At 40.8% G+C, this 27,134-nt stretch overlaps 1 protein-coding gene across 1 annotated transcript in view; it reads left to right on the forward strand.

The window, feature by feature from the left end:
* Positions 1–1,545: 1,545 nt before the first annotated feature.
* Positions 1,546–27,134, forward strand: part of ahrra (aryl-hydrocarbon receptor repressor a) — a 54,132-nt gene continuing 28,543 nt past the window's right edge. Inside the window, exons 1-3 of the mRNA XM_034211935.1 lie at positions 1,546–1,807; positions 2,134–2,226; positions 4,162–4,343. Of these exons, the coding sequence (XP_034067826.1) occupies positions 2,165–2,226; positions 4,162–4,343 (244 nt within the window). The 5' untranslated portion in view covers positions 1,546–1,807; positions 2,134–2,164. The remainder of the gene's footprint in view (positions 1,808–2,133; positions 2,227–4,161; positions 4,344–27,134) is intronic.

Raw genomic sequence — 27,134 nt, forward strand, 5'->3', positions numbered from 1 at the left:
ATCACAAAGCATGGAGAAAGGACCCTGTCCTGGTGGTTTTTCTCTGATAACAACCAGAGCAGTATCAAAAAGTCAGTATCATTTGTTGCTAGTGTTTTTTTTCTTGCAGGCATTTTTCCAGATGGGATCCAACATTTATCCAAAGTTCAAGCATGTGTGCATTTAATTGCTTATCGCAACCACATAAGCCTTTTTGATGACTAAAATAGTTGTAAACCGATGCAAGAATAAACTGTTTGTATCATGTAAATCCACATGCATTTGAGGAAGTCTGCTGATGCATAGCATAAAGCCAAGTTTACACGACGTCTCCCATTCTATTTACCATAGACCGTATAATCGCTTTATCGATGAATGAATAATTACATTACGTTGCCATATTCAACATACATTGAATTACTTGGTGATTTCAACCAGATTGCAATAGCATTTCCGGTTTAGAATTCCAAAATAAAACTACACACAACAATATCGCTATCGAGGATGTGTTCCAATTATAATTAAGAAAATGATATACAGGGCAAAGTGCAACATTGGCACCATCAACACTACAACTATACCGGCAACAACACACTATACAAATACAATGTTACTCCTCCACAGATGAACTACATCAGGTAGTTAGATCGGTGACAACGTGATGCTTTTGTTTTGAAGGCATTAGTGTATTTCCGGTATAAACTTGTTGTTAGTACCGAGCTTGACGCAGCTGCCAAATCTGTCCCAGAAAGCCAACTTGAATTTAAAAGTCCACAGAATAAATTGGTCGGTAAAAAGAAACCCGGTCCCGTCCAACGCACCATAACCGTATATTCAAGTATAGCAGGTTTCGCTTTTAACTGTTTGTTTGTTTTCTAAAGGGTTGTAAAAGCCTCAGGTCCCTGACTGCCGTCGACCGCGGAAAGCCTCGAAGTGAATCTGGAGGTTTGTGCTTCTGCAGCCCTTCGCTTGTGATCCCTCCCCTCGCGCTGCTCCGAAAATGTGTGTGTGCTGCGCGCGGCTGCGCTCGGGTCGAGTTGGGCTTCTGCTACTTTCATGTGCTCCTCGTAAATATAAAAACCAACCAAGAATTCCATTTTATTTAACAAAAAAATGCACATTATTTAGTCAATACAGCACATTAATAGGCTACACCGTTTTCGGTGAAGTATATACATATGTTAGTAAGCCAAACAGATGATGTGGCCACAAAATAAAGAGAACATGCTTTTGGACAATCAAATTCATAATTTTGCTTATAAAATTATGCAAAAACGTATATAAGCCTCAATGATACAACGTATATAAGCCTCAATGATACAATATAGCAGTTATTGTTGTTATACTAAGTATTACAGTAGCGTAATTGCAACACTACATGAAACTGGAAAGCTATATTGAAAGACCGAAATGCACATAAGCAGACAGTACTTGAAAGCAGCGAGGAGGACTAAGCCCGTGTGTGCGTGTGTGTGTGTGCGCGAAAGTGTGTGCGCTGGCGCTCTGTTTGTGAGGCAGAGAGTTGCGTGCGAAGAGCTCGACATGTCATTCAGAGGAATCCGCCACCTGAAACGCGAGGAAGTGAAGGCGACTCAATTGGGTATAAAGCATCAGCCAACATCTGCCCCGAGCAGTGCAAAGCTGATGAAAACATCAGTTCGGAGCTCATACAGGACCTCTGCGATTTATTTTATTTCCTTTGGATTTATCATTTGGCATTACCGAGTCGGTGCATCCAAGGAGACGCATCTCTTTTTGGCACTTTAAGTGAATGTGACTCCACAGCCATCACTATACTGGAATTAATTGACATCCCCAGGGATTTTTGGTCAGTGCTTTCATTATTTTTATGTCATTTTTTTGTCTTAAAAAGCATTATTATTGTATTCTTTATTTTAAACGACGCGGCATGTCTTCCGTTGCTAATGATTGATTGGATGAGTTGCACCTGTGTGTTTTGTCATTTGTAACTACTGGCCATTATTTGTGAGCCGTTAACCTCAGATGCCTCATATTTGACTAATTAAGACATATAGTTAGCGTAATTAGTATTACAAGCAGGGATTTGATCCATTTCACCTGGAATGATTTGCATGTGTAAAGTTTCTCGCACCAGGCATATTTAAGTTAACGTCTTTTCTGTCTCCTTCGCAGCGCACCTGTTACCTCCACAGAGCGCAAGATCATGATCCCTCCGGGAGACTGCATGTATGCGGGCAGAAAGAGGAGGAAGCCCGTCCAAAAACAGTTAAGAAGCTCTTTTGAATAAGTTGCATTTAAGTCAATGTTTGCCTACACATGGTTGCACATATGTTTAGTGCTTTTTCTGCTGACCTGCAGGGAAAACGTCACTCTACCCGTATGATAAAAGTAGCTAATGAATCAGGAAGTTAGAGGAACAACATCTTAAAGGTGTGAATATAACGGTATTTGCCTTATTTGGTATTGACTGCCTTAATGATCAATTCTATAATCATAGCATTGTTTTTGTAAAAATGATATTAATGAATAATATAGCATTTATTATTATACGGCTATGCACGTAAGCTTAATGTTTGCTACAGATTTCTATCTTATAAGAAATGGGGGAAAACAAACCTCTTGATCACTAATTATTATTGTATTAATTATTATAGTTGTTGTTTTTGTTGACTCGTTTACTTTGCATGTTCCACGTCTTTACCCACAGGCATAGAAGTCACGGCATGTGTTTGGTTGGCAGTGTTTTAGGTACATATCCTTTTGAATGTAGGTTACAACAGTTTTTAGGCCATCTTGTCAGCTGATGTCATGAATAGTGAATCTAAGTTATATAAGAATTTTTGAGGGGGGAAGTGGTAATTTCAGAAGGCCTGTGGCATTTATAAAGTTTTCATGTATTGCGCTGCATAGCTGAAAGAAAGTCTTTGCCATATCAAAATAATACATAATACTTACATTTGTAGTCTGCTAAATGTGCGATTAGATAGGATTTCAATTATAAGTGCCTCCAGTTATCAATTACATTTCCTTGTTTAATCATGAATAATGATGTTGTTTTGGTACTCGGCTGAATAATCGGCTTATACCTTGATAGTTATAGGTTTTTCTTTGTATATTTTGCAATATTGGGATTGGAGAATATGTATTTATATATTCACCAAAATACAGCACTTTTCAAAGTTTTCATGTAAAGTATTCTTTCGCTTTGGGGATGATCAGAAACTGTCAGCTGTGGAAATTGGAGCTGACCATTACATATGGGATCATGCTAAGTTCAGCCCGTAACTCTGTCGTAGCCCATACTAAAATACACAAATAACTCTGTGCCCAAGGAGCATTTTACTTTCCCTGCAGCACTGAGGAGGACATTGAAATATGTATAGTACTTTTAATATCAAGAGTTAAACTGTCGCAATACATTTATTTAACCAGCCTACGGGATTTATGTCAGTTAGGAAAGGTTTTCTGCAGGGGTAAAGACAACTTTCAACTCATTGAGATTCGCTCACTTTTAACTAGTGTTGTGAAGAAACACATCTAACAGCAAATTAAAAAGACTTGTCATTGGTGGTTACACAAATGAGTGTGGTGCGTTGTGCTCATAAGCAAATACAGGATAGAATTAGGGACTTGCTGAATGTGGTTTATTTGATCATATGTCTCTTCTTGGGTCGGTGCAGTGCTTGCCATTCTTAACCACACAAAACATGATTTAAGGAGAAAACATATTAAACAAAAATGACAGCTATCTTTTTGGAAACAATTTATTTAAAATACATTTGTTTGGTGCAAGTAAAATAGTCTGAGTAAAACATCCCTGCACTTTTGAGTGAGTGCATATGAGTTTGTTTTTGCTGAAATAAGAGTTTAAATTAGGAAATATAAATCACTCATAATTACAATACATTTAAACTAAATAAAAATGTCGAGTGGATGAGATTTAAAGTAACTTTGTCATTCACTGTAGCATGTCTCCAACTAGTGCAGTTAGTCCCTGCCTGTGTGCTGCTGTCATGCACTGCCTGGAGCTTCTCAGTGTAGTCAAGTATGTCCCAACTAAACACATGACTTAGTCAAAGCCATGTAGCTGTAACTATTCTTATTTTACAGCTGAATGCATGACTTTGAAAGAAAACATGTCTATACAAACACACGTCCATTTAACCCCGTCTATCTCTCTTCACTCTGTCTCGTCATCAGGAAGCAGTCCTCTACCAATGAGAAAACCAACCCGTCCAAGCGGCACAGAGACAGGCTGAACGCTGAGCTGGACCGGCTGGCCAGCCTGCTGCCCTTCCCCCCGGATGTCATCTCCAAGCTGGACAAGCTGTCCGTGCTGCGCCTCGCAGTGTCCTACCTCCGCGTCAAGAGTTTCTTCCAAGGTAAGAAAAAAGGTAAAAAGTCTACATTTACAGTGGCAGGTAAAGGAGGTGTGTGTGTGTGTGTGTGTGGTGTGTGTGTGTGTGTGTGTGTGTGTGGTGTGTGTGTGTGTGTGTGTGTGTGTGTGTGTGTGTGTGTGTGTGTGTGTGTGTGTGTGTGTGTGTGTGTGTGTGTGTGTGAGTGTGTGTGTGGTGTGTGTGTGTGTGTGTGTGTGTGTGTGTGTTGTGTGTGTGTGTGTGTGTGTGTGTGTGTGTGTGTGTGTGTGGTGTGTGTGTGTGTGTGTGTGTGTGTGTGTGTGTGTGTGTGTGTGTGTGTGTGGGGCTCGCCATTACTATACTTGTGGGGCCCTACATCTGTTTACATAGTCACGTGTGGGGACTGGCTTCCCTTATGGGGACAAATTGGAGGTCCCCATGAGGGGAATCATTAATTTTAGGGTGAAGACTTGGTTAGGATTAGGGTAAGGGTAAGGTTAAGGGTAAGGGTTAGGGTTAGGGTTAGGCATGTGTTGGTTATGGTTAAGGTTAGGATAAGTCTCCAGGAAATGCATGTAAGTCAATGTAATGTCCCCTGAAGTGATGTATACATGGTGTGTGTGTGTGTGTGTGTCAAGAGTTTCTGGGATATGTGCTGCTGTAAACTGGTATAGGTCAAAAGAGGTTATTCAACTTTTTTATAAGATTGACACAGATGTGAAGTTAATATAAGGTAAGATGCTACATAAACATATATATTATTTGTTTTATTTAATATTTTGAAGCGTTATTATCCCTAGAAATAGATATACCCTGGTCCAACAGAAAACACACATGAATACGATTTTGCAACATTTTGGAAATTGTCACTTTAAATCTTGCCGTTTAGAAGATGAAAAATCTTCCATGCCCCCAAACTATGTTAGTCAAGCCCTTGTCCTGAGAGGGTAGAAATCCCCTAGGCTCCATGATATGACCTAATGAGAGAGATATTAACTGACATAAACAGCACAGCTTGTATTATAGAAGGCCTACTTTTCTGTGTTAGCTCAATACATTGTCTTTTGGGAAATATTTGTTTCCATTTCTTTTTATGCTCAATTAACTGACATATATGATAACGTGTTTCCATCCCCTTGTGTTTTAATACATTTATGTGCATGATTTATGATGATTTGGAGGTGTCTGTGATAGCATCACTGCATATATTAGCATTGTTTGTCTATTCACCCACTCCAAATCCCTATTTCCCCCCGCTGTGTTTTGTAGTCACATTTAATTATAGGTACTTTGTGGAACACTTTTTATCCCATCCACTGAACGCCTCATCTTCTCAACTTGCATTGCTCCACAATCCACTTCAAATATTCAACGTATTTTTTTGCCGGTGGCCTCGGCTGCCTTATCCGCTCAGAGACTACTGGCACAGCTGGATGTGACAGCCCTAAGACAAGAGGTAGTTTTTGTTGAAGAAGGATTAAACAAGTTCCCTCTGTATTGTCAGGGAAAAGGCTTGTAATAAAGTAGTGGGAGGATGAAGGGAAGAAAAAGGCTCACTGGCTGCAGAAAGTCCTCTTGAAAAGCTGTTTCTTTGATAAGTTGGCGAGGGACTGAAACTTTGTCACACATCCATTCTCTGACACATGTGGCTCTCGTCTTTCACCCTCTGCCCCTCTGATCCATGCAGTAACTTTAATCTCCATCATCTGCTGCTTTGGTTTGGCGTGGCACCCAACAACTGGTATCCTGTTTGCCTGAGTCACGCAACTAAACGCACACACTTGTTTCACCCCGAATGCTCTTGTAGCTTAGCCATCACGCAAAGTTGCAGTACAGGTGCTAATTGGACTTATCAAAGGTACCTTTTTCAGGATGATGGATCACGCAGAGATAAAGGCTGCAAACTGCTGCCTCAGTGAAGGAATGTTGGTGCCAAGCAGAAGCATCTATAGAGAATAGAGAAGGCTCAGTAATGTGTTGGAAGGTGTGTTAAGAGTTAGTGCTTGTGTATTATCTAACAGTAATGCTTCTGTGCTCACCTCCGAAAGTAACCGCACGTTTAAGGCACTGATATAAACAGTAAAGGTGGAATTTATAAGAAAGTTTCAAAGGTCTTCTCTTATGAAATCAGCACTTACATCAAAGCATCGGTTTACTACACCTCTGCTGGGTGCCTTGTTAATAGTGGCAGTGTAGCTGGCTTTAATGCTACGCTAATGAGCTTAACCAGAGTGGAACATGAGAGATTTGGCTCTGTGTGCATCTGCAATCCCTGCATTCGCTCTCCATGGTCAACTCACTTGACTCTCACAGTCAAAGTTCTTCCACTGATATTTAAACACAGAGTGTGGCCAGAGCCCTTCTAGATACATGTCAAATGAGCAGCACATATTTCCACATCCTTCCTGTGGTTTGGAAGAACAGACATAATCATTTCTTCCTAATCTTCTTTTTTGAGCAATGAGTCATTCACATGCTTTAAACCCACAAAGCATGCAACTCTAAGTTTCATTTATATTTATAAGCATCTTAATAGAGCAGGAATGAAGGTGCTTCTACTTATGCTTATGCAGTTCTCCTTTTTGTCCACTGGGGGGACTCTGTGAAGTTGATACCAAGTCTTGACTTGATGTCCACTTCAGTTAGTTGTGATGAAGTGACTACGGGATTTGGCTTTGGGTGGGACTGTATCATTTGTTGTGTCCTGTTGAAACATAGATGATCTGACTTTATCATAACATGATAAGACAGCTAAAAGTTTAAATCCAGAAGAGTTGAAGAAGAAAATAGTGTGGCAGGTGGTTCTGGGAGGGCACTGAGATTCTACCGTTGTCTCTGTTGCGTGACTGCTCAAGGGTGGAGCTCAGTGAACACTATGTACCTATGTTCTTTATGCAAATATAGCCTTAGGGTGTGTGTGTGTGTGTGTGTGTGTGTGTGTGTGTGTGTGTGTGTGTGTGTGTGTGTGTATGTGTGTGTGGGTGTGTGTGTGTGTGTGTGTGTGTGTGTGTGTGTGTGTGTGTGTGTGTGTGTGCGTGTGCGTGTGTGTGTGTAAAAACAAAATGCAATATCAGAGAGAGTTTCCCTTATTTATCATATTCCACGAGATGTAGCTGTGATGTTGTCACGGACACGGTGAGATCCATGACCTGAGTTGACTTCATGCTTGGTTTCATTCATTTCTGAAAAAAACGTGAATCAACAGTCATAAATATTATAAAATAAATACAAATGTTCTCTCATTTTAAACAGAGTTGTGAAAAGCCTTAACTTTGAGACTGGACAAGTATGTGTGCTTTATGTCTGCTCCTGCTGCCACAGTTATCTCCAGTTTAAAAAATAGGCCGCTAGTCCAGAGTGGCCCCTTTACATGTTTTTTAATAATAATATAAAAAAAATAGAATTCATCAGTTGGTAGTGCGTGCGTGCGTGTGTGTGTGTGTGGACAGCCAGCAGGCTGTAATTCCCTTCTCCTCTATGCTAGGTCTCTGTCCTGACTGTAATTGCTGAGCTTGTTAAATATTTACCCTAAGGATGAACTATCCCTCCTCCTTTGTCTTTCTGCCCGATTGCCTTTAATTGTCCTCCGGTGTCTATATGTTCATTGGAACTGTCTGTTTTGCGCGATTGTATTTGGATGCTTGTGATCTCATTATTTGAACCACGACATTTGCTTTGTTTCAAATATGAAATCAGGTTACGACCATACATTTAGAAAGGATTAGGTCATTTAAGGCAAACGCTTCAAGGGAATATTCCCTTTTTAAATTATTTGTTTTATTACTTCGATTAAATGCCATAAAAGCAATCATAATTTCTTGTAAATTGTAATGAGAATCAGACGGCGTTTTAGAATTTAGAAGGACTTTTTAAGGAGACTTAATAAAGTACTGTCCCTCTTCCTTAATGTTCAGCTTTCCCTCCTGTTTGTAATCCTAGCATATTGCACTGCTATAGACTTGATATCACTTAATTCATGCTAATGCTTTAATATGAGCTTCTGGCATTTGTCACAATACATTTAAAGCGATGTTGGCACTCCTTTTACGTTTTTTTGCGTGTTATGTGGTCACATTTCTGGTCGGTATGAAGCCTCATTCCCTATCAGACTGTCTTTGTCTATAATAAAAACCATGGAACAACCAGGAGCGACACATTAGTGGATTCAGAGGGATATAGTGCACTTAATGGTTTTTAAAACAACTATAGGAGCAATGCCTCTCAGAGCTTTCTAAGTAATAAATAAACTCTAAAATATGAAACAAAATTGTGGATTAGCTGGAGGCATATAAATTGCAGAAATGTAATTGACTAGTTATAAAGTCATGGGTGACTGTTTCAGATTTGTATGGCACATTCCTTGATGAATGATGAAAGCAGGATAGATCCATTGATTTAACATGTTTATCTGGGCTGAGGTTTTGATTGTTAAAGTCATCAGGATTTCTTCAATGTTGAGATATTTGGGTGATGGCATCTTGTTATTTCTGTATAATCAGCATTTAGCTGCAGAAAAAGTTGTGATCCTGAAGGCTGTGTATCAGGTTGACAGCTTACATACTGTAGACCGTTTCTGCATTAAAAAGAGAAACTGATATTATGTCTACATATACGTGGTCAAGTGGGATCATACACATGGAAAAGGGAACTGAACCAGCCAAGATCCTTGGGGCATGAAATATGCATAAATATAGACCTGCACACTGACCTTTATGAGAAATGAACAACCTGTAAAGCATCTATATGACTTTACTGATGTTTTGCCTTGCTTTCACTAAATGATCTGCCCTAAAAATGATCAATGTCTTGCAGTATATCATGACAACCCATGAAGGAACCACCACAACAAATATCCTGCCCGAATATAAATTCCTGTGTTGTAAACGTATCCAAGGTGTATTTATAAGTGAGTGTCTGGAAGCCCTCAATTAAAGCCCCACCTTCCGTCATAGCTGTCAGTCCAGTCAGGGTGTTGACAGGAACACAGAGACACACAGAGACACACACAATGTGAGGAGAGATTCAAGTGCAAGTATATCTATCTCTGCCAAGTTAGGAAACATCACATACAACAGTTTTTAGATCCGCTCTGTGTATCTGTGCTGCTAATCTCTGTATGTGTGCCAGTCACTTTCAGTATGTGTTTTGTCTGCTTCTAAATGCTGTTTGAGCTATAATAAAAGAGGAACAGAAAGGCCACAGAACCCGCAGACTCACGGCAGCCAAACGCCTCTCGTGACGTCGGCAAGCAGACTGGAGACAGTTTTGTAACTATCATCGTGCAATAGAGGAAGGAGGCAACAACAATCAGTCCAGATCTGTATTCCCTCATCAACACATTTTAGGAGAATTCCATGGTTGTAAGCCTCCTCTCCCAGATTATTTGGGGTAATCCCTTTCATGTCGAATCTGTGTGAAATCGCATCCATACACACGAGTGCAGATCATTTGATTTCCCTAAGAAGGAAGTGCTGCAGCGTGATAGCTGTTTCTCAATGGAGTCTTTGCTCAGGGGTGTACATGTGTATCAGGTCACATCATAGACGGACTTTGTGTTTACTAAACTCTCAGTGACCCCCGCACTTTTTTACTTCCGTATGCTCTGAAATCCAAAGGCGGAGGAGACTGCAGGGCAGAGGCCAAGACAAATCAGCAAGCCGCATGGACTATAAATGCAGGGAAAAGGTTCAGCATTAGAAAGGTCAGGATGTGGTCGAATCACTGATGCTTTGAGTTTTTGAAACAAATATCCATGCTCTCGAAATGTCCTATGAATTATAGACTGCAACCCCCACAGTTGCTCACATTTAAAAAATGTAGCCTGAGCTTGTTCCAGCACTTATGCATGTTATTACTGATACTTCAGTCCATCAAGTTTTAAACAACATATAGTATGGCAATGAGTGTGCATGGTAGGTTGTGCTAGGTGCTTTTTATCACCTTTAGACAGAGCAAAGCTAGCTGTTTTACTGTTTTTATTCATTACATTAAGCTAAAGCGAACTGGCTGAATTGATGTAGATCACATTTCCAGAGGGCAGAGTTAGCAGCTATATTCTCTACCAAAAACAATACAATTTCCATGAAAAGTTGAAAAGATGTATTATCTTTTTGTTTGAGATATGGCTATAGACACTTGTTTTCTGACCATGTCTTCAGAATCCAAAAAGAAACTCTCAAGGGACTTATTCAGGGTGACCTGTGACACTATTATCAAACGCTCCCAGGTTGTGACAATGAACTAAGTGCACAGCCGATTAACCCATTTGTTACAACTGTCTATACCTTTTTTGAAGTGAATACTCAAACTCACTGAAGGTCAAACCCTTTGACCTTTTCATTCGCCCCTGTTGTTTGAACCAATCACTGTGTTAGAGGGATAAGGAGGTAAAAATCACTAGGAATCAGTTCAACTTCTTGGGTAATTAGTATCAACCTGACGAGCTGCGAACCATTGCTCACATGCTGGTTTCTTGATGCCTTAGCTGCGAAGGGCGATTGCACATTTGAGTCCTCCAGCACGCAACGCTTTAAAACCCCAAAGGGTGCAAGGACTTCAAGCCACCAGCCCATCATATCAATGTCACATGTCACAACAAGCCGGCAGACAGATACAAGCAGACTGGCCAGCACTGTTCGGGCCTTTGTGACACAAAGTCTCCAGTTCACCCTAAGCCATTACATTACAAGACTTGTATCAAAGGTGAAACTATGAATAACATACAAGTGGCATTTGCGCTTTTGTGTTTTTTTCAAGTACCAGCACACCAGCGGGATATATTCTCACATAGATCATTTGATGTCGTTTCTGATTCACGGTCATAGTAATCAACAAACAACACTTATAAGACCTAATGATGCCTTTTAATTCAGCAGAGAAAGTCAACCACATTTTTTTTATTTGACCATGATTTGCATATCTGTCTCTCTGTCCTCCTCCCTATGCGGTTCTGCCCTCTGGTTTATTTCACTGACCTCTGTGAAAGAGATCAGCTCTCATCTTCATGTGCTCCACGAGAAGTGCGTGATCAGGCTAAATGCCAGTGCTCAGGCTTTTCTCCTTCCTCTTTCTTCCACATGCGATGTCTGTAATTCCGTGCGACGGGTTCTATATACAAACGCAAATGTATAGCCGCTTAATACATTTCCAGTGTAAATGTTTTCGCTGTTATGACTAACTTAATGCCAGTGCTCAGGGTCTTATCATTCGCGTCCTTTATTTTGGCAAGCTTAAACCCTGTTCATTTATTGTGAATAGGGGTTGGACTGAAAAACGTTTATACACTCAAGTACTATAATTACTCATTGTCATTGTCCCTTAGCAATCAAACCCAAAACTAAAGGTTTGACATCTCTACATAAACGTGATTATTTACTCTAACTAACGTAGTATGGTTGCAAACTGTATTAAGCTCTTATCCAATCAATATGTTACAGTTTTAAGATACAAGTTTTTTTGAGGCTAACTTTTGGGAAAATTAACCATTTTAGGTCAGGAAATAACCCAACACTAATATATCAAATACCACAGTCATAAACAAACATAATCGTGTTTCTTTTGTTGCAAATCCCATTGGTACTAGTTGCTTTGATATTTGTAATCAAACATATTCATACATATATTTCCTTTCTTAGGGCTAACGTATAGTCATTACCCGCCCAATGGTTACATGCTAAATTGCACATTATTAGTTGTATGTCGGCTCACTCTCCCACCCTCTTGCATGTGTGTTTGCCCCCTCTGCAATAATCAGCCACACAATAGCTGTTAACTAATGTGACAGACCAGCCATGCTAATCCCTTGTATATGTCGAGAACCATGAATGGAGAAGCCGCCTTCTGCATTTAGCATCCTCACAGCTAACTCATTAGTTGCTTGAATCAAAGGCATGACACTGGCTTTGTCCCTGCCTGGCCTCTCGTGCCACAGACACTGAACTCGCTTGAGTGGAGTTGGACTCTGTTGGCCTGGAGGGCCAACCGAGCCCCCTGGGATTACAAAAGGCCATAAGTGAATTACTCAAAACGGTGCCGAGGGGGGCTCCGTTAGACGCTAACTGTAACAGCTAATGGCGGCGATGGGAGTTGTGTTTGTGTGGAAGTTTGTGTGCGCGAACAGACGGGTAGAGTGTGAATCGACAGCCAGGACTCATGCAGAGGGAGCAGAAGCCGTTGTTGGCCCAACACTATTGTTGGAAGCTGTCTTGTGTAATTACTGCCACAGCTACCGCCTAGCGCGCTAGTCTGCCTAAACAAGGGAAGCTCAGAGGGACAAGGAAAGAAGCAACAAGCACACTGAAGCCCCTGCAGTTTGAGTTGATAATTATATTATGGGTGCACTTCAAGCATTCAGCGGTGCTACAAACAAAGACAAATCCAAGCTGTTGTTTTGTGCAGTTTATTATATCATTGCATTCAATTAGAAATGCCTATACTGTAGTCAAGTTTATTTTGAGTTAATTGGGTGTGCGAACTGTAGTTAATCTGCAGTTATTGGATGGTAATGTTATTGGCAGGCATGTTTCTTATCACAAACATTTGTTCATTCTTTGGTTTGTAGTGGAGCTGTACTATCATAAGCATGCCACTGTTGCATGCTTAACCCCAACTGCAACCCTTTTGGCTTGGACTAACTCATTTCACATTGCCAATTTATATTCATCCCCTTACACAACAAGTACAGAGACTTTGTTCATCTCCATGCAAACATGAATTACGGCTACAGGCTCAGTACCGCCCAAAGCCACATGTTGAGAGCCCATTTGGTAGCTCATTAAGCCTCGTAACAATCATGTTTTCATTTGTTGTGGCATGTGGGCAGTTTTGCAAAGAAACAGCTCCCTCAGTGCTAGAAAGAAGTTGTGTGAATGTTTATTGTGAGTTCAAACTGAATATATTTTGAAACGATGCTGGAATGCATATGCCCAGAGAAAAAGTCCTACATGTGGCCTTGATTGGAATTTGTAGGAATGACAAAATAAATAGAAGAATCCAAAAATCCTTATTTGTCATTGTCACGCTTGTCTGTGTATCTCCGTTGTCTTGTTCGCATGCTTTGCAGACAGCCCTCAAGCAAAGGAACGGACACATATGTCTTATATAAGCATTATTACTGATACGAATCAGGATCGTGTAGAAGACTCGCGTGGCATGAATTCCACATGTACTACATGTCATCGGGTTGTGTCTGCATGCTGGCTGTTCAGGCATACTGTACATCAGAACGTTTGTTTTGTCTGTCACCTCCATTTATCTTAATTGACGCATGCTTCAGTGTGCAACAGTGGCCAGGCCCAGGTCCCTGCTGTTGTTGCCTAATGTAAATCGATATGTTTCCATGTGGTTGGAAAGATCACTAACCAAAGGTGGCATCTGACCCGATTAATCTCAATCCGCTAACTACCGTCAGCCAGATGAGGTCTCCTTTCATCAGCATTTGATATGGGAAAACAGGAGCACGTTGCTCGCCCGAGTAAAAATAGTTCTTCAGATCATGTCAAATAAAGTTAGGGTTATTTGGAGAAGCTTCGGGGGGGAATAGCTTTTTTTCAATCTCAAACCGAGTTTGTTGTGAGTTCACCACACAAATGTAACTGACCTAAGACGTATTGCTGTGCATGCCGTACATTGCAAAACATATATTTCAGTGAGAAAGGGGCCAAAGTACGCTCTTATTTAAAAAAATGCCAAAATTGTGATGCATGAGGATTTTTAAAAGGGTCTTTGTGTTTTTTATTTGTTTATTTGTTGGCAGGTATTTTCTGCACTCGGTGCACCCAGAGCAGTCTGAACTCTGCATGAACTTCTGCCGAATTATGATTGAATGAGGGAGCCTGACAAAATATTAGGATGGGTACAGACGCAAGCAGAGGGTACAGCTAGAGGGAGAGAGGCTAAAAACAATCCTTCCTTGCCACAGACACATTTGTACTTGGGCGGTGCAAAGCAAGACAAAGTGAAGTCAAACATCAGTTAACAGCAGCAGGAAGGTCTCTGACTTGACAGCGTCCAGGCACATTGTTAAAGAAGAACAGCTCTGCAGGGGCAAGTGTGTGTGTGTGTGTGTGTGTGTGTGTGTGTGTGGTGTGTGTGTGTGTGTGTGTGTGTGTGTGTGTGTGTGTGTGTGTGTGTGTGTGTGTGTGTGTGTGTGTGTGTGTGTGTGTGTGTGTGTGTGTGTGTGTGTGTGTGTGTGTGTGTGTGTGTGTGTGTGTGTGTGTGTGTGTGTGTGTGTGTGTGTGTGTGTGTGTGTGTGTGTGAGTGAGTGACTGAGTGACTGAGAGAGAGAGAAAGGCAGTTGCGTGACTTGTACTTGGCTCAGCTCTTCAGCCCCCCAGGCGTTATTTGTTAGCAAGGAGAAACGAAGGTATCTCTTAAGTGTTCAAGAGTAAACAGAGGGCCCTAATGCTTACTGGGATTTATTTGTGCATGTGTGCGTGCATGTGTGCACAGCAAAAAATGGGCAGGGCAAGGGACTGCTGTAGCGCTTTCTATGACGCCTATGATGCATTATAAACATACTTGTTGTGATTCAGTGTAACCATGCAAGTGTATGTATAAACACAAACTAAAGACACTATTGGCTCAAGACACTCATCTTAGATGTGTTTCCTTTATTTATAAATGTGTTTATTCTACAAAACATTTGTTAACCAACAAAGTTTCCCAGATAAAATATCTGGCTGTTTTGTCTGTACTCTACATTCTTTGAATTTAAGGCACTTTTGGTGAAATCAGCCATTTGAATTCCTTTCAGTGCTTATATTTAGACTGCCAGCTTCAGCCCTTGCAGGGTGCAGATCTTTTGCAGATTTGAAGCAACAGCTTTCAGTGCTTACACTTCACACACAACTCTGTTGGCTGAGTCTTTAAATGTATACACCTGGGGTTGCACTAATCTCTTCTCAGGCTCTCACTTTGACTGACACCTCCAATTCACGCCCTACACCTTGTCTGACATTTCCACTACTACTTTGTTAACAACTTTATAAGCACTTAATCTAACACTAATCTGACAAATTATTCTAGTATTTACATTCCTAAAACTTAAACAGTTTGAGTATTTTAAATACAACATTTCAACTTGTTACATTATAGCAACACGCTCAGAACAGCCTTTTCTAGTTAAATATGACCTTTTAATCTCCAAATGTCCAAGAGATTTATTTGATCTGCAAATATCATGGGCCGAGTCGTTGTCTTTTCACGGAGGTTCCTTTGTGTTTGTGACCTCATTAGAAATGAAGCCACAGGCACCAAGCCTCTGGACCTTTTCAGGGACGAACTCAGCGCAGATCTAATGACTTATTCATCAGACACAAAGACACGACCTCTTAGAGACGGTACATGACAGAGAGCAAAGGGATCAAGTCAGATCATCATATCAGGTGCAGGAGCTCATCATAGCTAATGCAGCGAGATAAGTGAGGAGTACAGTACGGGCCGGAGTGATAGACATTGTTGAATTTACATTCAAAGTAATCTCAGATCCAACCGAGCGGATATTACAACCAAAAGAAGAAGAAGGAGAAAAGTGGGAGTTAAAAAAGGAGAAAATGACAGGAAGAGGTGGTGTAGAGAAGTGTCAGACTGTGTTTCTGTCCCTGAGGATCCTGTTTAAATTGGCATGTTGCAGAGAGAGCACAGTTAGACTGAATTTAAACAGCTGCCGGCTTCACCCACAGCAACACACACACTGGGGCCCTCCCCTGCTCTAAGTTCGCGTGCGGAGCTTGGGAAATTCTACATGCTAATGTGCCAGGGTTTGTTTTCATCATCAAATTGCAAATGTTTTAAATATGCATCACACATGCATACACACACTTGCACATATCCACACATGTATCCAGTCAGAACCCTGACAGCCTAATCCTTGTTTTCATTCAGTGACATCTGTCAAACACAGAGCTGGAAGTGGCTTCCACCCCCGTGTTTATTTTTCATACACCACTCCCATAATTTTTCAATCATATTTGATTTCTAACGCAGTATTTCTTGACCTGTAATGGATCTTGACAGCTTTCCCTGCCTGCATCTCCAGATTAAGACATGCAAGAGATTTTCACTGTGCGGGACAACAATTAGCTTGAGAGCAGGGAGATTAAAGAGTGAACTAAGTGCAGTCCCAGCATGTTTACATATTGACTGTGCAGCCTGGAATATAAAGCCCTTAAACATCCAATTATCACAAAGCTTTACATTTTAATTAGTAACTTTACTTGATTCCTATAAATCTGTTTTTCTTTCAAAACAAAAAAAGTCAGAAAATAATTATGCTTTTTTTTTTATCTTAGTCTTTAATAATATATTCATACCCTACAAATCTATTATGTAAGGAACTACCAAATGTGTTGGGATAGTCTTACAGTGTACATTGGAGCAGAATTAGGTAATATAACCTCAGTTTCCCTAAACTTACAAAACAAAATAAGTTGTTTGCATTTTTTTGAAAGATGACTTCACATTTAAATGTGATAGAATTGTCAATCTGAAGTCCAACCCAGTTTCTTTCTGTCAAAAGCAAAACATCTGACACTGGAAGGATGTTGATATGACATCCTGCACCATTGTTGAAAGCACGTGTAAATATATCACATACTGTATATCAAAACTGAGTCACATCTACTCGCCGTCCATAGATGCCACCTGCGTCAAATTGTGAAACAAGGACTGATGTTCAAATATAAGCTTTATTCCTGGTTTTTTCACCTTGCAATACCATTATATCGTAAAAAACGGAGTTTGCTCAGGATAATGTTGAACTTTCTACCTCTTGCATTTTACCGCCATGTTTGCTGGAGGGTCTTTTTATTTTCTGGGGAAAAATAGCAAATCTTGGCTTAAAGATATGGATAACCCAGTTAAGAAAAGGGTGTAAAATACTTTGCCCAAAGTAAGGAGTAAAGTCAGTGTAAAAAATATATATTAGTCCATTGATTATAATGTTATTGGAAGAGTTGTTACACCACACAAAATGATCTTCTGTTACCTTTAAACACAAGGATAATTTCCTTTTTTACCTATACCCAAAAAAAACACAGTTACTGTATTATGTCAAATATACTAGTCATCCATTTGTTCGATAAAATAAACATTGTGAAAGCCAACTACATTTTAAACTGTGTAAATAGAGATAATGATAATAGCTATTGGAACATTTAACTTAAATCTTCCTTCGAGGGGGTTAATAACAATAAAAACATTATTTAAAATAAAATGGAACCAGTGATTAAACCCATCATGAGTAATACGAAGGACAACAACATATTGCTGGAAACTCCTTCCTTGTGACTCATAAGCAACAAGTGCTCAGAAGGGAGAGAGAAAGGCTTGGGAAGGAAGGGGGGGGGGGGGCACCATAATAACATCATTGTGGCTGTTTGAAGTCGCATCAGGGCTATTTCCCAGATACAGTAAGTACAGGCTGTCTGCATGTCTACTGGCCTCTCGCCACTCAAAGGCCACATTCATGGAGGCGCTGCCGCCCTCACAGAGGGCAATTGGATTCACCGGATATACCCTTCCCTTCTCACGCAATGTCGTGTAAACCCGGGGAAAATGACCTCAATGTGTCCTAAACGAGTTAAGGATGAAGATGCCGCTGCCGCTCACATGTCTCGGGCATGATAATGTGGTGATACTTTTATAAATACCCACTCTCATGCACGCACAGAAGCAGCAAATACTGTGGATGTTAGTTGCTTGAGCTGATGTGCTGTTGGGTCACTTTTAACAGATCATCCATACCATCTGTTCATATCTCAATCCTTTGTATTTCATGTTGGCCTAAACAAAATAATTATCCGTGGCTTCTTATGGAAACACTCTAAAGAATTAACAACAACATAATTATGTTCCAAGCTCACCAGGGCAGTCTCCCTCGTGAGTTTGAACTGATGATGATACATAATGAAATAGCACTACAGAACAGCAGTATAGACATTATTTTCAATTTCCTTTAAACTATGTGGGCTTTTGTTATTGTAGCTATGTTCTCCTAGACCTTTTACTTTCATTGCCATTGTATTCCAATGTCAAGGCAGTTGTTTTGCCATCTCTGAGTTTGTTAATCTGCCATTTAATCCTTCCTCTCTTGTGGTGCCACCACTCCTTTGCCTGGAGACCTGCACAACTTCAACCAGACTGCTCTCTCACACTCTCTTTCCCTCTCAAACGTACTTACTCGCTTTTGATTGTTTCCAACTTTGTGAAAGTTGCTTTTCATCGTCTTACTTTTCACACTTGTCCACTTCATGTCATCTGGCTCCCATTCTGTCTTTCCTTTGACCACGACTTTGACACGAAATGGACATTTAATGCCTCAGTAAAAGCGTTGCGGCTACTAAACCAGAGGACTAAATGCAATGAGGTCAACATGTCACGAGAGGTGATGCCAGGAAGGATTTTACCCCAGTGCCGTGTGAAGAGCTGGGCGGTGGTTGCAAAAAGGAAGAAAGGAGGCATAATGTAGAAGTAGGCAACTCCTTTTGCATAATTCATTTGACCATCACAATACCAATTTCCCACCCATCCATCCATCCATTCATCCTTGGTCCAGCATCTATGTTAAAATGTCAGATGGGCCAATTCAGGTAGAAAACTCTCCGACTTGACCTAATTGGCAGACCGTATGATCATTGGAAGTGGTTGAGGCTGATGGATATAATTCATTGTGATTCAGTTTTACCAGAAAAAGTATTTCAACATTTTAGTTTTGTTCAGATACCATAGGATTGATTCTTCTGCATTTATTTCATTGGAGTCAGACAAGCGTTTTGCCACATTAGCAGGGGTCGTAGATATTAGTAAAGATTACTGAGCTTGGAGTATGTCTGTCCAGCTAATAGATTCTCCTGTAACACCTCCCATGTTTTTAGTCAGCAGCTGGATGGATAGCAGAGTCAAAACACCTGCCAGAAGCCTTCAGGACGGAGCCTTTACTCTTGGCAAGCCTCTCCTCCCTGCTACTTCAAGTCCTTTCCTTCTCATGCAATCTCTCCACGGCCAAATTCTCCGTCAATTTCCAGGCCATATTGAGGCTGTTTTGTGGCCTCCCCCCCCCCCTCCCCTGCCAGTGATGTCATGACAAAAAACACAAACGGCGATTTGATGAGCTGGAAAATCTCATTTCAGCTTGTAAAGAATTATTGTCCACTCTGTGTAGAGTAAGTGTCAAAATGTCAACGTTGGTTATACAGCTAGAGTGCAGGTAATTATATTTGAAACCAGGAAGGTTTATGTGTGCACTAATATGTACATCCATTAATTTACACGGCATATGCTCGCACTGCATGCAACAAATAAACATTGTTGAACTGTTCAGACATACCTAAGACTATTGACCCAATTACAGCTAATTTGGCTAGAAATGTGAAGTTTGCTAATTTCCTCTCTATGGAAACTTTTGTTTAGAAATAACCGTGAATTTTGATTGTTATAACGGCCATTGTTATTGTTAAATGAATGACTTAACAGGTTAAGCAACAATAACTAAGAGGGGCGGGGCTTAGTGGAGGTCAATTAGCAGCAGAATAATAGATAGTCTCCCATTGTCCATTAATGCTAATCACTACAACTGATGAGTGAGGATGGCTTCAAATGGCAAGAGGCCCTTGGTAATTAAAGATGCAAAATTATGTGAAAGACAACTGACAGGACTGACGTCATTTTTGCATGTGTAAACAAAACTGAGCAACGGAAAGAAAGTAAAGTGCCAACGAAATGAGTATTTGGAAAAGCGCCTGTATTTAGTCGACAAACCAGATATTTGTAGGAATCTGCAAGTCTTTTAGAGGGCCTGCAATGTGAGCTTTCCCTTTGTCTCTCTGTTTTCCTCAACCCTGTCAAGTCACTGGCACTCACTTTCTCTCTGCCCACTGTCTTTTCCTCTGTCATCCCCTGTTACCGTATATTCCTCCTTGGGCTATTTGGTGGTAGAAAGGTGATGAGAGGATAGAGAGGTGTTGGGAGAAGCAAGACGGAAACAAGAGGACAGGGATGTATAGACCCAGTCAGGACTATTCAATAAGAGGCTCTGTCACAGACAAGAAAATCAGGATAAAGATAAACTGTTGCTTTGTATTTGACTTACCTACGTTAGCAACTGCCAACATTCATTCACATGTGGCAATTGCTTCCTAAGTATGCACCAACCACATAAAGAGATTGTTGCTTTTTAACCTCCTAAAGCAGAATGTCACCAGAGCATGCGTTTCACCACAATGCTTAAGTCCCTAATGTTCAATGAAATAAATGGTTATAATGTACCATTTTCCTAAAATCAGAGGTTTAATCTGAGAATCAGCTTTAGCCTGTGCTGCATTTGCGCTCCGCAGCCACAGGTTGCATGTGTGTTGCCAGCAGCGGAGGAATGTTTGAGCGCAGAGGGCCAAAAATAGACACGCTGACCCTTTAAAGCGGAGCCTGTAACATGTTGTGGCTGCTGGGAGAGAGCCGCACACTGTCTCTTTAAGACGGCTTTTGTGTAATGTAGTATTGCTGTAGTAGTGTGTGTGTGCACATATGTGTACATTTAGGGTGTGTGTGTGAGAGGCATGTAAAGCTGACTGAGCAAGCGAGGGATTGCGTGACTACTGCAGACGAGGCTGTGACCTCAGAAAAGTGGTTATGAAAACGATCTGTCAAAGCAAGCGGAGAGAGAGAGTGAGGGAGTGAGTGAATGAAAGAGAAACGGAGGAAGCGAGCAACAGAGACAGAGAGAGAGAGACCAGCCCTGCAGACATGAGTTCATTACTTCCCATAGCAGCATACTATCACTGAATGACTCTGGAGAGCTGCAACACACAAGGAATTCAATGTAAATGCACATCTACTGAAACACATACCAGCTGGTCTAATCCACATTGTCGAGATAGTTTCTATGTAATGGCCAGTTCAAACCATGAGAGGATATTACGCTTCATACAAAAATTCCAAAAAAAAAACCGATAGATGGAGAAACAAAATCAGGTATCATATTCCTGCTGTGGCAGTGGTATGCCCTGAATTTCCAGGAGAGATTCCTGAGGCCGAGCACATGGAAACAATTGGAGACGGACAAAAGATAGGAAGGACTTGCAGCATACTGTTGAATAACATCTTTTTTTGCAAAGAAAACATCAGGCATCAATCATTAACATCTGTGTACACATTAATGTACATATAAATGCTACAATGCAGTAACTGATTCAATCTTAATCAAATTCACGAGTGGTTACATTTTTCTACTTTCTATTTTGCTACTTAAATACAGAGTGACATTACTGGTTTTATGTTTCCGGTGCTTTTGAAATAGGAAGAACATCAGGTTAGTTTCCCATAATGCGATTGTGGTGAGACCAGTGGCTGCTTATGCTTATAGCTCGGCGAGCAACAGGAGAAGCAGACCTGTAATCAAAGAAAGATGGAAGCGAGCGGTTCCATTACAGCATGTGTTTTGAACCAAGCCAGCACAAATAACTGTAAATGTGCCCAAGAACGTTGGTGGGTGTGTCCGTAAATATAAGCTCAAAAACATTTCTTATTAAAGTATAATTATAGGATGCAGTAGGTAATACCTTCGCTAAAAAAACAATAAAAGAGGTATTTAAAACCCAATTCTTAATGTTTCTCAAAAGGTATCTAGCTCTCTCTTGGAACAGTGGTAAAAAAATGAAAGAAGGGATAAAAGAGAGGAAGAAGGAGAACCGTATCGGTGCTCCGTGCAGATTGCGTGTGAACAGTAAAGCTAGCCTTCAAAGAGCACAGTGGAGCACATTGTATCCATGCATGAGTCGCTCAACAGGGACAGCGGCATGGCGGACGGAGGGAGGGAGGGCATACTAGGACAAGAGCCGGGAGAGGGATGGGAGAACAAGTCTGTGTCACGACAATTGTGATCTTTGTTGTGAACAGTGTAAGAATCCGCTTTTTACGCTCTGTCCTAGGCTTCACTTACATATGTGTTTCTGTATTATATCCCGCAGGTTCTCTGTATACTGTTCAGCAGTTTGTCGAGCGTGAAATACAGGGCCTCAGCAAAGGCAACGACCAAACTAAAAGGTTTTGAGGCCTCTTTTTAAGTATACAAATGTGTGTAGTGTTGCAGATGGTGGGGGATAGTTGAGCTGCAGGCCTGATCTGCAATAGCATGAGGATTAGGCATGGGGGGCAAGAGGTCATCTGATATGAGGTTGTTCAATGAGCAGTTCTTTTGGCTGTCATGTTTTTTTATACATTAAAGTCTCAGAAAAAGAATAAGAGAACAAAATGTGAGGTTGGTTTGTTCTAAAACCGTTTTGTAGAATTTCCCATGTTTTAAAAGTTCTCGGATAAATCTTAAAATCTGTTAAAACTATACACCACTGAAACGGATTCTCAAACCAGCGTGGCGTTTATCTCCTCTCAATAAGATTCATAGCTACAACATTTTCCAGACCAGTGAATAACTTGAACTGTGTGTGTGTGTGTGTGTGTTCTTATAGGGATCTCATTTCTCTGTACCAGCAGGGAAACAACATCACACACGCATCTTGCACACACATATTGCCCTCCTCTCCAGGGTCAATATTTACAGTTCATCCTCTTCTGCAAAATCACTCTGTCACACTGTCTTACCATCTCCCCCTCCCTCCCTTTCTCTCTCCCTCTCTCTCCAGTGCCAGTCACTTTTAATGTATGTCTCAATGGCTGAGCGTGATCAAGGCCAATTATGGTTTCTGTTGAGCGTGCAGGGCATCCTGTGGAAGCAATACATTACAGGCAACTCGTGCCAATCCGTCTCTCCCTCCATATGTGTACCCCTCCCCTCCATCCCTCGTGCTAGTACTACATGTAGTAATTCATTCTCCACACAGCTGTTGCATCCAGTTGGAATGTGGGTAAATGTGAATTTAATGGTGTGTCATTCGTTATGTATATAGAGGGGTTTCTCTCTTCTCCCAGGGCATACCAGAGGATGTTCGATACCCAACTCGTGCTCTTTTCCAAAGAGGATTGTTGTGTTCACTTTACTTGCACGACAGTAAGCGGATCTGTTGACCAGACCTGATAGAGTTGCACATTTTGTAGATTTTCTCCTTGGATTATGCTGGGAAATAAAAATGAAAGTCACATGAGACAAATGTAGTTCCAAAGAAAAATATTCAACATCGTGAACACCTGGCTTTTGATCCCTTCATCCTATTGTTGTTGCATTCTCAGACACCAGATGTTAGAAAGCAACATGGTGTAAACATTCATATTGGAAAAGACAGCAATGCACATTTAGGCTTCTAAATAACTGGTTCCTAACCTTTTCTATCTGCTGAACCCATACAGACCTGTTGGATCAACTCAAGTGTATTTAGGAGTTGTTTATTATCAAAGAATCATGTGATTATTTCTCATATTATACTTTCCATCTATTACTTTGTTCTTTTGCAATAAAGCAATATTGATCTACCTATTATTAGTATTACAAAGCATAGACCTTCAAAAGGTAGTGTAAAGGTTCAAAAGAAAAAAACACTTTCTATTGTTGTTCGTGCGCTTCTGTTGAATTGTTGGTGAAGCAAGGGTAGGAAGGAGGTGTTGACACACACCAACACAATGGTATGGTTTCCCTCTGTGTCTCCGCAGGATGCTGACTGCATACACAGACATGCAATACACATTCACTGACACAAACGGACACAGAACAATGGATCCACACATGCTGTTCTTATTTGATTTACTGCTGCTGCCTCTTCTCTCGTAAAAACAAAAAAGGATTCAGATCACCTGTTGAATCAATTCTCAAATCCCCCATCAAATGCAGCTTGCCTAAAAAGACACAACAGGCCATGATATGAAATATAAGTGGAGGAATCTTGTCTGTTCAGTGTTTTCACACTTAAACAAAATAAAATATGTTCATATTTGCGCCATATTTCCTGAACTTTATTCCTATTTTAAATCATTTCCATGTGACCTTCATTAAGTGATCTTTATACTTTACTTGATATGAATTTATATCAGGCCAGAAAGTCAAGCAAACCCTTTGCATCCCATATAACGACCAAACTTTACTCTTATTTCTTTTGGCTGTCATCTACTTTCATTTTACTTTTTTATTTTAGTGTTATGATTCGTGCCAATTTCAAGATGTAATGCCCTATAACGTCTGAATTGCATAATAATATCGGAGATTGGTAATCAAATGATGAAAACACAGGTTTAACAGCAGTTGGTTTTCCAACAAGAGATGAATTTTGGCATCTTATTGACCAATAGTTTGGTTAGGTATATTGAGTGTGGTTTTAAAATCTGCAAAACAACCACTTTGTTGGCTTCTTGCCACTCCAGTGTGGAAGCGATTACATGAAAATTAACCAGCATGCAGTTCCTCAAAGAAGCCGTCACATGTTTCTTATCAACCATTAAGTACACGCTTTAGTTCAGTTGTCTCGGATGATGACCACATCATCCGGATTGGTGCCATTTAATTGAGTTAAATCGTCATTTTTAAGTTCTCTTTTCCAATTGATTTGCTTCTATTTTGTCCTATTGCTCTGACAGTAGAAGACATCGCGTGTCCCTGCGGCAGTGTTAAGTCTATTTAGGGCTTCAACGTATGTCAGGAAAAACTCAGTGGCATGTTGCTGAGCTAATAATGTCTGACCGCTTTCTCTGTGAGCTTTACAAATGCTCCTTGGGGAATAAGAGAGAGGGAGTGAGCAGGTTGAAAGAGATTCAGAAAGAGAGGAGGGAGAGGGCAGAGGAAGCAGTAATACACTCACCAGTGTATAAAATGACCTCGCTGCCGTTGCGTGCCACGGTTTGTTTTCAGAACTGGCCACATGTTTGAACATTGCATAACTTCTCAGATGTGGTTTGTAAATCATGAAGTATTTTGGTCTATGAAGGTGTGTGTGCAGCTCACCTAACAGCTTATTTTACAACTTAAGTAAATATCCTTTTTTGTTAAGAGACTCTGTGTCATAATGCATGCAGTGCTCATACCTGCTGATCACACCATTGAAAATGACTGATTACTGACTGGTTGATGTAGGGAAAAGCAATTTTTTCCAGCAATTCATACCCTTAATCTGTAGCCTCTGCTTCTCTTCGTTCCACAGTCTCTCTCTGTCTTAACTGTGGGAGCCGGGGCCCAATTAAAGGCTAATTAAAGGTCCAGTCCATGAAAACAGGGAAGTCTTTGTAGTCCTGTTTGCACAGGTGGTGTGCATCACATGTTGTAATGGTGTCAGGTTTACGCATCAAGGCTGCACACATGGATAGGGATTAGCGCGTATGCACTGTACACTTATGTACAGAGTCAAATGCTGCGACTACAATCTGCAGATAGCATGATTTCTCTTTTTTTAAAAGTGTTAGTTTGCACGCAATGGGGCTTAGACACCAACCGTTAAACTAATCAGTGAAACTCTTTGCTGTGAACTTCAGAGCAAGAGTACTGTTTACATAAAGTGGTAAATCTGTCCGAGGAGCCCTTATTTGACCTCGTACCTGTTACTGTGTAGTTCAACAGATAAGGGAAAATGTCTACATTGATAAAAATGCCATGAAGCTGTTTTGAAGCTGTATTTGTAGTTGTTATAAACCAGACGTTACACTGTAATGTTCCTCAGAGAGCCGGCATAAGTTGGTCCGACGGACCCATCCCAAAATAAAAATACTTAACCACAGCATTTCAGACATGACAGAAGAAATATGTCGACATTTAAAAGGCTTGTTTCCAGAACAGCTGCCCGTGCTTGTCAAGATTTACAACCTGAAGCATGACCAGCAAATAGTGCAATCGTCTAGTTTGATATAGGATGAGGTTTTCAAGATGTGGGAGTGTAAAAAGTACTGTCAAACTTCTATTGTGCAGAGCATTCGAAAATAAAGCTTGTGCTGAGACTTGCCAAACGATAAAGCAACATTCGGTAGCTAACTGCAATTGCATTTATGTCTCAGATGCTGCTCAGTCTTTTCCACATAAACCTAAAGCTTTGAGCGTTCCGTTATCCTGCTGTTGAAAGATGGTTCTTCTATACAGTATAGGTCACCTTGATGCCAACAAATCCACCCACACATCAACAGAGAATTAGATTTTGAACACTCTCAATTCAAGATTTAGCTTCAACTGTTAATATTCCAACAACACAAGGAGGAAGCACACTTTGTGTATCTGCACTTTTTGCGGTATAATAAAAATAATGTTCAAAACAAAGCGTTTCCCCAAAATAGTTTGGAGGTGGAGAACCAACCATTTCTCAGCAATGACATGTTTTGGGTAAAGTCGACCATAATAGGCTGTAGTCTGTACCCTGCAACCTCCCGCGAACACACTCTCACACACACACACACACACACACACACACACACACACACACACACACACACACACACACACACACACACTCACTCAACTGGTTTTTCCTGTCAGTGCTTTGATCTATTGTGGACTGACCACCCACATCGCAACCAAAACCTCCAACATGTGAGACTCATCAGCCGAACCCGCTCTTTAACGACCCAACGGCATTTGTCTTAAGGTGTTATTACAGCCACGGCAAAATCACAATATGGACTCGCTATTGCTCGCATATTTACGCGAGATGAGTATAATTCTGTGCTTCTGCGAGGGCTGCTGCTAGCATACAGGGGATATGCATTCCCACTGACACACACCGTAGAGAGAAGCGGGGTTGAGTTTAACCAGATGAGGGCTGTTACAGAGATAAGAGGTCTCATTTGGTCACGAAAGGACCAGCTATGGATTTAATGGGGATGACAAGTGAATAAATGGTTGAAGTCCATTAACCCTCCCACGACACCAGCTTAAGCCTTGCACCTAACATTACACTGGCCTCTGTT

The sequence above is a fragment of the Gymnodraco acuticeps genome, unplaced genomic scaffold (genome assembly GCF_902827175.1).
Source record: "Gymnodraco acuticeps unplaced genomic scaffold, fGymAcu1.1, whole genome shotgun sequence".
NCBI lineage: Eukaryota > Metazoa > Chordata > Actinopteri > Perciformes > Bathydraconidae > Gymnodraco > Gymnodraco acuticeps.